This window comes from Lissotriton helveticus, chromosome 2_1 (assembly GCF_964261635.1).
Source record: "Lissotriton helveticus chromosome 2_1, aLisHel1.1, whole genome shotgun sequence".
In the NCBI taxonomy this organism is placed as follows: domain Eukaryota; kingdom Metazoa; phylum Chordata; class Amphibia; order Caudata; family Salamandridae; genus Lissotriton; species Lissotriton helveticus.
In genome coordinates this window covers 573,254,655-573,271,090 of record NC_136059.1, presented here as the reverse complement: position 1 = coordinate 573,271,090, position 16,436 = coordinate 573,254,655, and the positions used below count along the sequence as shown (strand labels likewise).

At 41.5% G+C, this 16,436-nt stretch overlaps 1 protein-coding gene across 3 annotated transcripts in view; it reads left to right on the top strand.

Moving 5' to 3' along the window:
• Positions 1-16,436, top strand: part of HEXB (hexosaminidase subunit beta) — a 353,508-nt gene that overhangs the window by 51,997 nt on the left and 285,075 nt on the right. For all 3 annotated transcript variants that reach the window (XM_078675259.1, XM_078675257.1, XM_078675258.1), the window contains exons 3-4: positions 12,560-12,625; positions 15,746-15,792. In XM_078675259.1, coding sequence (XP_078531385.1) covers positions 12,560-12,625; positions 15,746-15,792 — 113 coding nt within the window. The remainder of the gene's footprint in view (positions 1-12,559; positions 12,626-15,745; positions 15,793-16,436) is intronic.

Genomic DNA, 16,436 nt, shown 5'->3' with positions numbered 1-16,436 from the left:
GTCTCTGCCCTGCACTGTGAAAGGAGAGGAGGAATCCTGTCAACCGAGTGCTCCAGAGCTGTATCTTCCCTCCCCTGTGCTGGCTCCACCTCCTGTGGGGAGGCTGATGTCTCTGCCCTGCACAGTGAAAGGAAGAAGAGTCATGTAAACAAAGTGCTCAGGGACTGGTTTGGACTAGGCAGAGGCCTCTCTGCCTTCGGAGAACAAAGAATTTTGGGGTATAAATATTGGGACCCTGATCCCAAGAAATTAGATCACTTCTGGAACAAGAAACCTTTCTGCCAAGGAGAAGAACCAAGGAAGCTGCAGGAGTTGTACTGCCCCTCTGCCAGTGTGCTGTTTGCTGGGTTGGCCTGCAGTGGTTGCTTCATTGCCAAGGGAAAGGAGAAGGAACTTTGTAAGGACTTTCATCTACAGAATATTATCCAAGGGCTTGAACTGTGCTTGCCTCCTGCTGAAGTCTCAGGGACAAAATACTTCAGCTCCCTCCTGAATTTCCTTGCTGGGAATTCTGACTCCAGTCACTTGCTTGCAGCTGGGAGCTGAAAGCGCGACACATCGAGTAGAAGCGTGTCGCCACCACAGCTGAAGTCATCACAACGCCGGAGAAGTGAGCCTTCTTCGCATCTCCCTGGAAGCGTGTGTTCATCGAAGCTGCATGCTGTCGCATCACCGGAGAAGCGTGACGCCATCGAGACAGTCGCCATCACATCACCGGAGAAGCGTGTCGCAGGGCCTGTCGCGGCTCCAAAGTACAGTGTTGTCGCAAGGCTGCCAGGGCGTCATCGCATCGTCATCGCATCGCCGCATCAAGGGCGCCATCTTATCCCATCGCAACCGGATCATCGCATCGCATCAAGGCGCCATCTTGCGCACCGCAAGCCGAGAATCTACACATCACCTCCACACCGGTAAGGCTCACGACGAGTCCCCTACTCTGCGCATGCATTGAGGAAGGACACAACCATTCCCCCGGGTCTCGGAACCGACGCATCTCCCCTTTTGCGAGCCTTTTGTTCACTTTGCGTTACGCATCCAGGTACTTCGTTGAGAACTTTGTGGCATTTACCAACAACTTGAACTAAGACTTTAATCATCTTTTAAGTAATCTTAAGTGTAGTATTGTGGTTTTTTGTCTTTTGTGATCTTGTGTTTAAGTCTATATAAAGAATACTTATTTTTATAAAAACCTGTGTTGTGTCCATCTGTAGTGTTTTCACTGTATTACTGTGTATCTTCACAAATGCTTTACACACTGCCTCTGAGATAAGCCTGTCTGCTCGTGCCAAGCTACCAAGGGGGTGAGCAGGGGTTATTAAGGAGTGTAATCCCCTTATCCTGACTTAGAAGTAAGGGTCCCTATTTGGACAAAGGCGATAACCATCGCCAACTAGGGATCTAACGGACACCGATCCTCATACTCTTGTTCAGACTCAAAATTGCAGACTATCGATATCATTGAAGGTTTGTTCTTCAGTATTGTCTTAACCACGTCCTTTGCCCTATCAGGAGCTCTCATCTATCAACCTCCCCCACCCCAGACACTCCAACTCACTCGCTCCTGTTAACTGACACTCTTGGCCAATTAACTCCTCTGCATGCCAATTTTGACTTGAACGGTGATGGAGGATGGCCTATGATAACAAGGTGAAAGCAACAGGTTTATCTGTGTTGAAATGTTATCCTTCTTCTTTCCGGAAAGCGCAGAAATCTTTAATTTCTGCATCCATTTCTGAGGCTAATAATAAGTCTCTCTACCTCTTTAAAATTGTCAAAAATGTCCTTTATCCTTCGGCTAAAGAAAACACTCGCTCTCACTCGCTGCAACTCTGTCAAGACCCTTATTATTTCTTTCATGAGAAAATTCAAAACCACTACCCCCAACGTCACCCCTGTTTTCATTCAGCCATGTTCTCTTCTCATGAGGTTTGGCCCCATTTCCTTGGCCAATTCAGCGTCCAAAGTGTTGAGGTGCGAATCTGAATCCCCTCTGGACCCCTGCTCTCTGGCTTTTTAAAATCTGGCTTCGGGTGTGTTTAATCTCATTCTCAAAATACTGCTGAAAAAATCCCTGGAATTGGGTGTGGTTCCGCATTGCTAGAAACCTGCTTTATTGCTCCCTTTGCTAAACAAGCAGTCAGCTGGTCCTAAGGGTCTCAGAAATTTAAGGCCCCTTTCTCTTCTACCTACTGCTGCCAAATGTTTGGAGAAAAGGGTTAACAAGCAGCTGGCACACTTTTTTAGAATCTATTGTTCTTTTGCACGATTTCTAATCAGGTTTTCACACAGGCTATAGTACCGAATCCACCCTACTTGAGGTTTCTGACTTCGTTAAGGAAAGACTCCATCGGAGCTGTCTTGTGATGACTTGTCTTTGACCTTTGATACTGTCTCATACCATCTTACTTGACTGAATCAAGAGAATTGGTGTCGGAGGCCTGGTCAGCGCTGGCTTAAAGCCTTCCTGTGTGATTGTTCCTGAACTTCTACCTTTCACCTCTTCTTCCAAACCTCTGGTTTGCGGCATTTCCCAGGGTTCAGCGCTCAGCCCCACTCTTTTTAATATCGCTCTACAGCTTTTGACTAGACTAGTGGAGTCCTGGGGGGTGTGGGTGGTCTCCTACACGGATGACCCCAGCTTTTTTTGTCCTTCCATGAAAACGCACATGCAAATCTGAGTTCCTTCAAGCTGTGCCTGAAGGCTGTGGTGGAATGGATGGAGGGAAGCTATGTCAAGCTGAACTCTGAGAAAACTGAGATGCTTTTTGGGGGGGGGGGTATAAATTATTTTCCCAAGTCGAGTCTCTGGTGGTCACCTGTACTCGTGCTGCCCCTCCCCCAGCTCTAGCGGCCAGAAACGTTGGGGTAAAATTTGACACATCTTACTGTTGAGCCCCAAATTCGGTCCCTTACCACTTCTTGATTTGCCACCCTCTGAACTCTCAGAAGGATGCTCCACCTCATTGCGGTGGACTCGCATAAAACAGCTATGCACGCTTTGGTTATGGCAAAACTGGATTATGCTAATAGTTTTTAGGTCTGCCGGATTTTCTAATCCAACGGCTCCAAATTATCCAGAACTGTGCTGCTCGCCTCTTCTTGAAAATGGCCCCCCACCCCTATCGTTCACTAGTGTCTCCTTACTTGCAGCATCTCCACTGGCTTCCTGTCTTGAAGAGAATCCAGTTTAAGGCATTTACTTTAATCTTTCGAGTCTTTAGTCATACAGGCCCCCTCTCTACCTTAGGGGTAGACTTAAGCCTTACCACCAGTCCAGAGCTCTGAGGTCCAACAGCCTCAAGTAGCTATGTTCCCTGCATACACAAAGCCAGAAGAGGCGGGTGTTCCTTCACGTATCTGGCCACCAAATTGTGGAACAATTTGCGGTTCAGTCTGCGCTGCAACACCTCAGAATCTGTCTTCAGACTCCATCACAAAACCTTTCTATATGATGCCTCTCTTTTAGTTCCTCCTACACTTCTGTGAGCTTTCCTTCAGCACCAGGACACCTCCTCGGTTGTGCTGTGCGCTCTATAAATGCCATGAATTTAATTGAATAAGGCTGTAGCAAGAAAGTCATATTTTGCCAATTTCATAGCACAAACCTAAAAAAGGATGCTTTCAAATATTCCAGGAATTGTCCTACAGCAACTCTAAAAAAATAAATTAAAAAAAACCACTCCATATGGATTAAAGCAGTATTTTGAGGACCTTTTTGTATTGGAATTTGAAAGTCCTCCAATCCATTGTACCAAACCTTGAACCATCACCTTTTGTCCTATGTTGTCTCCCCCTTTCCCGATGGCCAAGTGAAACTTTGTGTACTCTCTTCAAACTCATGTGAAGGCAGGCAGAGGTAAAAAAGCTAGGTCTACATATGAATGAATTCGATGTCCTGGTGAAACCCTGCCTAGTATAATCCATGAAGCTGTTTTTTCAGCACAATCAATATCACCAGATTAAGCAACATTTCTCTCACACAGGGAAGTGTTCCAGTTCCTGAAAGTAAACCATCCTCATACCCATCTTGAGCAAAGTAACTGCAATTCTACAGGTACTCACCAAACACTGACCTTTTTCCTGACCTCTTTTTCCCTAGTAGAATTTTAAAAGGGGACTGCTGCAGGAACATTCGCCACACAATAAATCGTCCGGCTTTTGGCTGATTGTAGGGAATTAAAGCATGCTGTTAAATAGAAGAGAAGATCAACTCTTCATCTTTATACAAGCCCAAAATAAACAACCTAATGATACTCTACCTTTGAGCAGTCTCTGACTCTACTGACCGCTATAGAACGATGTAAAGTTAGAGCACTGATGTGTCCTAGCTCCCCTATAATTTATCTAATCAGTGTGCCATGACCGGTACCACAGGGGTCCTCCCTCTTGCCCCTTCCCCTCATATTTGTTCTGCTCTTTCTACCAATATTAGAAAAAGACACTTCAAAATGTGTACCAACATGGTGCCAGTTAACATCTGATAAGAGACTGATATGGAAAATCTGAAAAGCATTGACCGATATCTAGACTACTTAAATGTTTGGGTGAAGTAAAGCATCCCAGCTGAAAAAAGCCCAAACTCCACATCCTAGTCCTTAGGTGATAATTTAGCAAAGCACTCACTTTTTACTGAAAGCAAAAACTGTGGGTGCTGGACACTTGTTTGATACAATTATCACATTTGTGCCCTCATTATCCTTGGACAAGACTGTCCGCTTCCAGGTGCCAAAGTTTTCTAAAAAAAAAAAAAATTCTTTCTAACCGACCATAAGGTGTATGAGTGCCATGGAGATTTGGAGATTACATGTTTTGATTGCTGCATTGTATTTAACATTGGGTCCCCAGGGGTCTACTGAACGACTTAAAAAATCTCAGATTTTTGATGAACCTAGAGAAGTGGAACCATCAAAAAGAAGCTCTCTACACAATCCACTGATTCCTTATACCAGTGGTTCCCAAACTTTTGACTCCTGAGGACCCCCAATGAGTCACCACTGGAAGCCGGGGACCCCCAAGCAATTTGTAGGATTTAAATTTCAAACATTAAAAGAGTCATTCGAAAAAAATGAACACCCGTTTGCACACAAAACAAATACTCGAATTACTAATGATTTTAGGAAAATATTTACAAGCCCCTATCACCGTGGAAAATCACTTTTTGCGGCGTTCCCGTGGGGATAGGGGCTTCGCCTTATTTACAAGGATGCGTTAACCCACTTAACGTGGCTTAACGCTGCCTTGTAAATAAGGCTCCCTTTCCTCCAATGCTTAGCGTTAAAGGGTGGGCAAAGGGTGTTGCGTGGCCATTTCCCCTGCAACACCCATTGATTTTGACGCTGCCCCCTATTTACAAGGGCAGCATAAATGGGAGGCCGAGCCAAAATTGAGACCAGGGACAACCGGGTCTTAACAGGAGAAATGCTTCATTTCTACTCGATTTTGCAAAACGCCTTGGATTGTTTATCTTCAGGAAGGTGACCATTCCTGCACCTCAACAATCTTTAAAAACAAAATGCCATTTTATAACTTTCATGTGTGCTGCATTAAGCAGCACACATAGAAGTGACAAAACGATACTTCAAGATTGTTTATGTGCAGGAAGGGGGACCTTCCTGTACATAAAAAATCTTCCCCTATTAAGTGTAGAGCCAGCGCAGGGGAAACGCAGGGCTGCACCATATTCTTGTAAATATGGTGCAGCCCTGCGTTTCTGAAGTGGCGGAGTGTGTTGTTAAGCCAAGGAGGCTAACGAAACTCTTCGTAACTTCTGTTGTATTTTATATTGAAAGAATTTGCAAGAACACAAAAAAAGTTAATGGGAAGGTTGGTGCTGCGTCTCTGTGACTAACTTTTCAAGGGTTGGCTTTATTTCGCTGTACGAGGCCCCTGCTCCTGCCAGGGCCAGACTGGTAACCCAAAGCAGCCCTTGGCAAATGATTTCAGACCAGTTCCCATACTGAGTGCAGTGAGTGAGCCTGACCACTACAAAGGGGACTTAGGGTAGCTCTCCCCCCAAGCAATTTAGGAAACAATGGTGCAGTCTACAGCACATATCATTATATATTGAATTGTAGTAGCTTTTAAAAAATAGTAAATGAAGACCTGACTATGCACCAGAATACGACAATCTTTCTGGGGGTTCTTCAATGATTCCCCCACTATCACCCTCCAACAGTGCTTCTCATCTCTCCGTAGCCCCGCTCTGTCACGTGCATCCACAGGGCCACCGCCAGGGCAGGTCCTTCTCCTACCTGGCACCGAAGACCTGGAACTCTCTCCCCAGCCACCTGCGTGCCACACAGGACCACCTATCCTTCAGAAGGCAGCTCCAGAGCTGGCTTTTTGAGAACTGACCCCCCCCCAGGCGCCTTGAGACCCCCACGGGTGAGTAGCGCGCTTTACAAATGTAATGATTGATTGATTATTTCCTTTTTTATAGCATCCCTCATACCATTGTAGTGATGTCAGAGCACTTTACATCACACACATATAGAGACAGTGAATCATACATGTAAATCAGTGTATAGAAAATGTTACATAAGGCAAAGGGGACTACGAGGTGTAGAATTCACATGTCATTCATACTGGTGCTTGTTCTGGAGAAGCACAAACCCAGGATTAAGAAAATAACACAATGGTTAGCAATGACTTTACCAATAAAAATATATTTCCACCCAAAGAAACCTTTTTAGCAGCATCAGGATAATGAAAGACTGGGGAAAAAACATAATTAACTAACTTGTACCTTACAGTCTGCAAGCAGCTCTTTGAAGACAGTTTATAGGTCTATTTGCTAGATTACGACTGTCACTTATGAACTGCAGAGTAACAAAAGAATCCCTGTGACAAAAGCAGTAACCCACTGACCTATGCATATAAAATACTGTTTCTTAAAATTCATGGTACACTTCCTTGCAGTAGGCATGTTACCCTTCTGTGCTACATTGGATAAGTCAAAGCTGCCACCAGAAAAAAACTCTCCTCTCTCCAGCAGAGACATTAATCACTGGCGTTATCTGACACTTTTATTGTTCTTTGAAAACTGCTAATTAAACAAGATACTTTGCAGTGCTTTTAAAACTGCTGTCTGCGGACCCCCTGGGAATGTGTCAGGGACCCCTGGGGGTCCGCGGACCACAGTTTGGGAAACACTGCCTTATACAGTTCAGCATCAAATGTAGGAAAATCTGCACCACACCAAAGTCCTCCTTAGGCATAGGGTCAGTGTATATTGAGACTCTAACTTGACATTACCTCAGAGGAAGAAACCATTGCTGTCCACATTGCGCCTAATTCACTAGCAACCTTCTAATGTTAGACCTGGTGGCTGATGTTCCTAGCCTCTAAAGTGCCACAGGCCCAAATATGACCATTTGCATCTTCGGGAAATGTAATTGATCAGGTGTGTTTTTTGTTCGGGCCCATGATGGCAAGGAGAATTTGGTAAGGGCTAACATCTTCCAACCGGTTACAACAATCCATGGACTTTATTCCCATGACTATGCTTGTAAGATGGTGCTTTATAATGCCTGTAAAGGCAGTTGTGTGTGTAAAACGCCTGATTCATCCTATGTGTGTGTATTGAATTAAGCTAGAATCTTCCATTGCATTTCTCAATGGAGAGACTTTCTTTTGGCTCAAGAAACCTCCTCTGTCCCTCCTCTCTCCAGCCCACTTTTGCCCCAACAGTCTCTGGATGTTGGATATTATTGTATGGGTAAAGCTAGGTTAATCTCTAACCCTCCTATCTTTCACATTATCAGAAGTAAGAGAGGGGGGTTAAGAAAGCACACAGGCTTCACCCAAGGGGCTAAGGGACAATTAAAGGTAACCATCCGGGTCCTTGACAAAGGTCGAGGGAGAAATCGGTTAACCCGCCCCAAGCACCAGTACCTCCTATCCTTGAACTGCAGGGGTGCATTATGTGTTCCCATGTCCTCTTTTCTTCATGACTCTGACTCGAGAGGGTGTGGAGCAACATTTGAATTGACTTCCCAACCTTGCCTAAGTAATATGGTGGAGTATGTTGGTCACTGTCTTTGCCTTACCAGTGTTCAACAATGTTGCCTCCCAGTCCATTCCCAAGTGGCAGGTAGGTGCCCTGCACCACTTGTAGGTAACCTTATGCTGGAGTGTGCCAACTCCAGTCTCACATCATCTGACAAGCTGACAGCTGTTCCAGAGAAATGGAACACCGGGTGTCATCTGCAATCTTACTCCTTTAATTGGTAGGAGAAGCATGGCAGCAGCATTGTAGGTGACTGCCCCTCCACCTTGTCACCCATCTTTCTTGAGCAGTCCAGGGACCAAGCTAAAGTCCATTCATTATCATGGTTTGTTCAGCTTAATTTTCCCAAATGTAATTTCTTTACTAATTTTCTTAAGTAAAACACTTGGACATGAAGAACAAACACACAGTAGCTTACTAAAAAGTACAAGGGGGAAAAAACATCCCCTGCAGTCCCAGATCTCCTCCAGGGGAAAATTATCCGAACCTTTCCTGCCAAGATCTTGATTCCCCCTGCCCAAAAAACACATCACAGATACAACTCTATTACACAGGGAATCCTCTTCAAACAAAAACGCAGTCACAAGTCAATGCTCTCTATACCCCAGGCTGCACTGAACCTTGGGGGATGTTTTTTCCCCTGATGTGTCACCTCGGCATTGCTGGAGGCCAACAAGCCTCTGGCCTGCAAATGCTTCTTGATACGTAACAACACCATTTTCCTGGTAAGTGTCTCTGGGCTTAAGTCCAAAACCATGAGCGAGTCCCTGTCCCCCAGCTTTACTTCTGCCAGATCCGCTGCCTGTAGTATCTCATCCATGTAGTCTGGTGAGCACATATCCAACCTCACCATCTCGCCAACGCAGATCTACCCCACGTTATACCAGAGGGTTGTCTGAACCCTTTATGCACCCAAAAAAGGTAATCTCGTTTGTGGATTAGAGCCAGCTACAATGTATCCTTGTGATTTTAGTAGCCCAGGGCACACAAGAACAACTATTGTTTGCTCAACGAAATAAAGTTACAGTGAGTCTATATTACACGTCTTGGCTCATTAGTGTATTTTCAGTTACCTTAGTGTGAAGACTACTGATTTATCTAAATAAAATGCAGAACCTGTTAAGAGTGGAAAAGCTTTATTTAACTTTAATACAAAATATAGGGGTTTTACCCGACAGCCACTTTTACAAATCTGTAAGGCCAACATAATCCTAGTAATTACATATGATACACCAGTGTTGTGTTTGCAAGCCTTCCATATGTGCATTAGAAGTGAATCTCCATGTGAAGGGTATTATTCTTCCCAACACAGTTCAAATTAAAACCGTTAGGTTAAAGTGTAAACTCGTATCTGCGTGGTGCTCAGCCCTGATTGACACTCTCGTGTGGTATTTCAGCTTAATGCGAGCATTTTAGCACTCTGTTGTTGACTATTTATGCAAAGAACAAAAAAACACCAACAAGTTAAGGATGAACTACTTGATTGCATTTCGTTTTTAAAAAAAAAATGATATCCCTATGTAACAGATATAACAATTGGTTTAACCAATTTTAAATCTGAAATAAAATGGGTTCTATGCATAAGCAACTTACAGAAAAGGCTATTGTAAATATGTTTGTATTAACTGAAATAAACAATGAATTAAGTCAATTTACTCCTATTCTGAAAGAAAATCTGAGGACTCTTGATCTGAGATATAACGTGGAAAACCATCAAAGGAATCTTATTCGACTTTGGCTATGTCAAGACTTATTTCAGAAGATATGATTGACTACTCACTCCAATGTTTTCCTCCTTATATTCTATAGGGGCATTAGTTTTTAACTTAACTTGTATTGATTTTGTTTCTTCTTAAAGCAAAATCTAGCCAGAGGCTCCATCACCTAATATATCTCATCATTCAGCATAGATTCGAAGCATTACGCGGTCATCAGTAAATATACATCTTTTCAGTACTTTTCCCTTACTTCCAAACAGACTATAATCGAAAGAGGCGAGTGGCTCTTTTGCCTTAGTGTCTACACAGAAAAGAGGGGGTATATGTTTGGCAAGGGTGGGGAGAGTTAGAGGGGAGTAGGGAGAGAGGAGATTCAGTAATGTAAAGAGCATCACCTACATTTGTGAGTTGTTTTTTTTTAACTGTTGAGAAACAATTGGAACATTTAACTTTAATGTATGATGTTGGCGTACTTCCTGGAGTTTTATGTGGAAATCTGTGTAAGTATCATGAAGGCATTAATCACAAGCATGGAGTAATTTCCATGTCAATAAATAAAGTAGTTTCCACAATGCATCTGCTCTCTTCCTAAGTTTGTTCATAATCTGTCCTTACTTTATTGGAACGAAATCCACAACATGTGACTAGGTTTAAGGTGGAGAGAACGTTATAGAGCAGACCTAGATGACTGGAGTGTTAGCTGTTGGGTTGGAGTAGATTTCGTTCAGTAATTAATTTCTAGTAAATTTCACTTCACATGTCCTATTCCAAATGATGCATACCTGAGAGTCCTACGAGGACCATCTATCTTTAAATAGTAGGGTATTTATACAGATCTGTGTTTTATTTTTTCTATTTCCCTTGTTTCAAATTTGTTTTTTTCCATTACCTAAGTGTGGGACCGTCCACTCCTAGCCACTTCGCTGTTTTTCTTAACTGCATCCATATAACAAGTTGGATCATCGGATTATCGGGCAACAACCACAATCCTGGTCAAGGTGCACTACAAAATCCACTAAATTAACATGTGCTTAACGTACTGTTTGCTTGGCACAAAAGAAGTCCGGCTTAACTTGGATGCAGTTTGTAAAGTATTTATGCAGCACATAAACGGGAATAAAGTCAAAACACATTGCGAAACCTATCCCAAACCACATTAGAAAAATAGTCCATTTTAATAAACAAAATGATGCCAGGACATCAAAAATCCAATCTGTAGAGACAGATGTATTGAATTTTTAGTGTTGTGGCCAAGAAGCAGCAAGCACACCTTGCAGTTATCTGGTTCCGCTAGACTGGAGAGGGGGGTGGGATGGGATGGGATGGGAAGAGTCACTAGTTCAGGCTGACTGCAACGGTGTGCTTGCCGGATACAGGAACATGGTTAGCCCCACTCAGATGGAGCTGTTCCATCTAAAATTCCAATTAGTTGGACTGGACCGGGAAAGGAACCAAACTATTTATGTATTCAATAGCCTCCCTGTCTTTCCTCTGGCCACGCCTAACTGCATCGTCTTTGATTCATTAACTGACCATTGCGTCCCCATATTGCCAGAGTTTTTCTTCAACTTATGTGTTTTTGTCCTGAAGATGACCTGTTAAATGACCACTGTCGAAACGCCGTCAACTCCTTCCTTGGCAAAGAATGAGAGGAAGCATTGAGTTTTTTTGTTTTTGTGATTCTAAAAACCTTGTTTCTGTGTGTAATTTATTCCTTCTTTTGCCACTATTACTATTTATGTTTGCATTAAAGTTTGTCTTTGTTATTGACATATGTCTGTGTAATTATAGGAGCACTTTTTGTATTGCTGTGTATTTGTACAAAAATATTTTCTGTTATAGAAAAAAAATTGATAAATTTCTAAAGGGTACTGTTTCATTATTTCTTCAATCATTGATATGAATCATTTAACGTCACTAATGTTTGTATTAACTAAGAATTTGAACCATTGTAGCTCTTATGTTGTTTTATAAGCCCCAGGTTTGGGTGATAGGGCTGCCCCTGTTGGTTCTAATCTCTGAGCCTTTAGGGACAAACTTACTCGTGACTTAGGAATGTTAAAAAGAAAAGTTTAGCCTGGTGAATGGTTTATTTTTTCTGGTCGAGATAGCTGTTTTAAACTGCACTACAGGTTGCAGTGGCAGGCATCAGACATATTTTAAAAGGCTATTCTAGTGGGTGGAACAAAGAGTGCTGCTGGCTATTAGTAGCATTAAATGTACAGCTCCTGTGTATATGAAGTACCATTTATAAAGGACTTGGCGTGTAAATTAAATGTACCAATCAAGTGTAGGGGCATTTTACTACATTTTAAGGACGGATCACAAGCACTTTGTGCACTTTTCCCTGCTGATCAGTGCTAGAGTCCTAAAAGGCAAAACACTGGTTTAGCAAAGAAAGGCAAACAACTGGGGTTACACTGCACAATGGGCCAGGTCCAACAATTTCCTAAAAGTTACTCTGTGTGTGTGTTTGTGTCTCTGTTGCTGAGATCTACCGATATCTGCAAGCCATGTGGAAATGGGAAGGATTAGTATTGGAGGGCTTCCCTAATATTCTGTTCATCTCTACATGTACTTATGTACTGCTAGAACATTGTAATGCTAGATAGTTCTGATGAGTGTAAAACTTGGAACTCTAAACATTGTTGTTTATTTCTCCAGGACGATTACAACTGTGTGGTAATTGGCGTCAGGTGGAGCATAATCTGTTTAGAACTTAGATTTTATTAATGTCTAATATTCAAGGATATTGCTATGAATATTTATCAAGCAAGTTAACAAATAAGTGTGTAGGCAATTGCAGAACTAATGTTTTTATTTTGCCTTTTAGATCAGATAATTGTCAATGAAAACATTGCTATGCTGAACGCTAACAAAGTTTGGGGTGCACTGAGGGGTAAGGATAACTTTGTTTCGAATTACATTTATTAACTATGAACTGTGTTTTACACCTTGCTAAACCTTCGTTTGTAACTGTGGTGGGGAAGGTACATGTAGAATCGAAGCATGTCTTGTGGTTATTTTGGAGGCTCTTACATGCTGACATAGCAAATATTTTTTGCAAACAGGAAAATATAAAGGCAAGGAAGATGAAAGGGGCAGCAGATGGTATGCAAAGATTGTTAGCAAAAATTGCATAAGCCTTTCAAAAACACGTTAAGATCTTTCTAAAGTTGAATCATAGTACTACATAATGGGATTTTTCAGTCGTCCTTCTCTATCTGTTGGTCTGATGTCATCATTCACCAGGCCCTTACTCCCAAAGAATACTTGGAAAAGTTTTCTCACATTTAAACCTTTCTTTGTATTATTTACACATTATAAAACAACATGGCTTAAACCATTTATGCAAATCCACAGAGTTATTCTAAAAGATAAAACAACAAATTGCAAAGCTGCAACACATGGCACAAAACAAATAGTAATCAAGACAAAGTTAACAGAATATACAAGTCCACAAATATTCCACATTCAAAAAAACTTTTTTTAAAAAAGGACTGTTCAGACAGGATTCTAAATGCTAAACGTGTAAATAAACAATTTTATAAAATTCTCACTGGATTTCGTAAACCTAAATGCACAGAAGAAACTCATCCCATTGATTAAGAATTTACGGACAAAATGGCAAATCATTACACAACCAAAGCAGACCTGTTGGACTCCGATTTTAAAACAAAGGAAAACTACTTGCACAAACACATTTCCAACAATCCCCTCCAAGGGTAGACTAACCCAACCCAGCCTCTGTATTCCTTTGAACAACTATCACAAAGTGAATTGATGGATCTTGTCAAAGCAAGCAGGTCAGCTGGCTATCCTTTTGAACCTTGTCTGCCACAAATCTTCAGGAGCATTTTTTAACTACTTCTGCTGTCACAACAGTAAGAAGAATCATCTATAATCCTTTCATTACAGAAATCTTTCCAGAAGATTCAAAGGCTAACATATACCCATTATTAAAGAAAACAAACCTGAACCCGCATGACCTAAACCACTACAGCCTGATTACAAATGTACCTTTGCATACAAACTGATAGAAAGAGCAGCATTCACCCCGAAGTCACAATTCATTGAAGAGAACTCCATACTTTCCAACTTCCAAACAGGATTCTGTCCAGGAAGAGGTGCAGAATCTGCCCTCACCGCCATTTGGGATGACCGTAAAATCACAGGAGACCGGAACAGGGTCCCTACACTACTCTTTCACCTTTGAGCTGCCTTCGACACGAGTTGACCATGACACTCTAATCCAAAGGCTCTGTGAAGCCAGCATAGAGAGGATGGCTCTTGACTGGATCACATCTTACCTTAAAAACAGAACCAGGCTCTATCATCTCATATATGCTTTTCAGTATCTACATGAAATCATTACTGGCAACGATCAATGAATTTCAGTTCACATGATATAACCATGCTGATAATACAAATACCTCTTAAACTGGAAAGCCCCAAAGACTTTAGAAACTCAAAACTTCAATTGCCTCAGATCTGTTGATCAGTGGAGGACATGGAGCTGTCTCAAATTGAATGTTTCCAAAACTGAAATACTCATGTGGCGTCTGGAAAAATTATGACCCACGCTGTGCCTGTCTATCTGGGTCCACCTCCTAAAGTATCTAAGGAAGGAAGAAACATTGGAATTACCATGGACTTTAATTCTCAATGCATCACCAAGTGGACATGTTAGCAAGATCAAGCTTCATTATCATGAAAACTCTTGGATCCTTCTTATGTTATCGATCACAATGTGTAATAAGGATCATAACCATTGGATTTACTTCACTTTTGAAATACTTGGAAAAAAATTAAATAAATGTAAATCAAAAAACATAACATTTCCCAAAAAAGTAATACAATACATAAATGAGCTTTATGTACAGTAACACTTTGAAAATCTGACTCTCTAACTATCCATACTTGTACGTATAGGACTTTATAAATACATAATATCTTATTGTTTTTTACATACATGTATACCTTTCTATGTAGTTATGTATCTTTATATTTATTACTCTACAACCATTAGGGGGAAAAAACCATTTCAACTCGCTCCAATTCACTACTCTATTTCTCATCCTATACCTCTTTCAATATATCCTCTACCTTTACTCTGACTCATCCCAAACCTCATTGTACTACTATCTCCCTGATAATCCTTTGTAGACTTTTCCCTCCACTATCCCTCCTTTGACTGATCCCAAACCTAATTTTACTATTATGATCTCTCAAATAACACTTTCCCCCTCCTCTATGCCCCCTTATCTTGTTCAATCCAAGTAACACAAGAGTAGTGTGCTACTCGCTGCAAAGCGCTTCAACACCTTGTCAGGGGTAGTAACTGCTACATAACTACAATTACAATTCTGCACTTTTTAGAAATCGTAGTCTCTCCTCATGCTCAACATTGGTAATAATGTATAATTTGACATTTCATGAGTGATGTAGTATGTGAGTTGATAAGCAATGCATTATGGGGGCCCAAGTTATAAATGTTGCACTAAACTGTAACTGGCGTATTTGAGTATTTTTTTTAAATATTTTTAAACGTAGCTCATGTCTCATTTCAGCACCGTACTATGTCACCTAACCTTTCGGTTTTTATCAGTGAGCATATATATATATATATATATTTATATATATATATATATATATATATATATATATATATATATATATATAATACACACACACACCCCATATGGAGGGTCCGAATATCAACAGGAATCACACGAGTGGTTTTATATTGGTTTACATTTTGGGATAGTGGTTTATTTTTTATGAACCCGCTGGTCCTGTGGTTGGACGTTAACTTTATACCTGCTTTTCTGCTGCATTTCTTACGGTGATGTATCTTATATCCTTGTTTCAAGCCGTTAAGATACTGTGGCATCTTTGCACTTGTGCATCTTCGCCACTCGTTAACCATTTCCTTTCCTGTACCAGCCACGCTAACTCTCGTTCGCTTGTGTCTCGTTCTACAGGCTGCTGGTTAATATACGGTTTGTTCTCATTTTAGGTTTGGAGACTTTTAGTCAGTTAATAACGGAGGATGAATTTGGCGCTGTAAGTATAACGTTCAAATGAAATTCCAACACTAAATCGCATCCTGCATAAAATATGTCATGAAATGATGTGGAATCGCTGCAGGCCTCTTAAGCACACGTTGTTGAAAGGCTGGCCTCTCACCTGTGTATTTGTTGTACAAGGCGTGCATGTTTTTCATAAGCATTACTCTCCCTGTATGTCTCAAAAGCAATGTATTTTATAAGAGTTCTTTTTAATCAACATCGCTTTACTTAAGCCTATGAATCGGACATTTGGTGTGTACAATGCACTGCGAGAGGACTGTGTGGTGTCTTTGTGACTGAAAGGCCTAGTGTGCCCTATCGAGTCTTCTGTCTTGCTGCCAGTTCGTAGCAGTTTCTGTCTCCTGTCAAGTGACCCCCGCGCTAACCCTTTTCCTTTGAAGACGACTCCTTTTTGGCCTTTCACTGTGAAGTAAGAACCCGACCCGTGCTTTAAAATAGGCTAGAATGCATCAATGACCTATTCAGTGCTTAATTTGAGCAGGTGCTTTCAGGTGCTCAGCACCTGCACTTCTTTCACAGGGCCGGGGGTACAATTTCTGACTCTGCAGGTGGTGGTCTCAATATTAATTGTTCAAATTCAAAATAAAAAGAATAACATACATTGCATGTTTATTTATT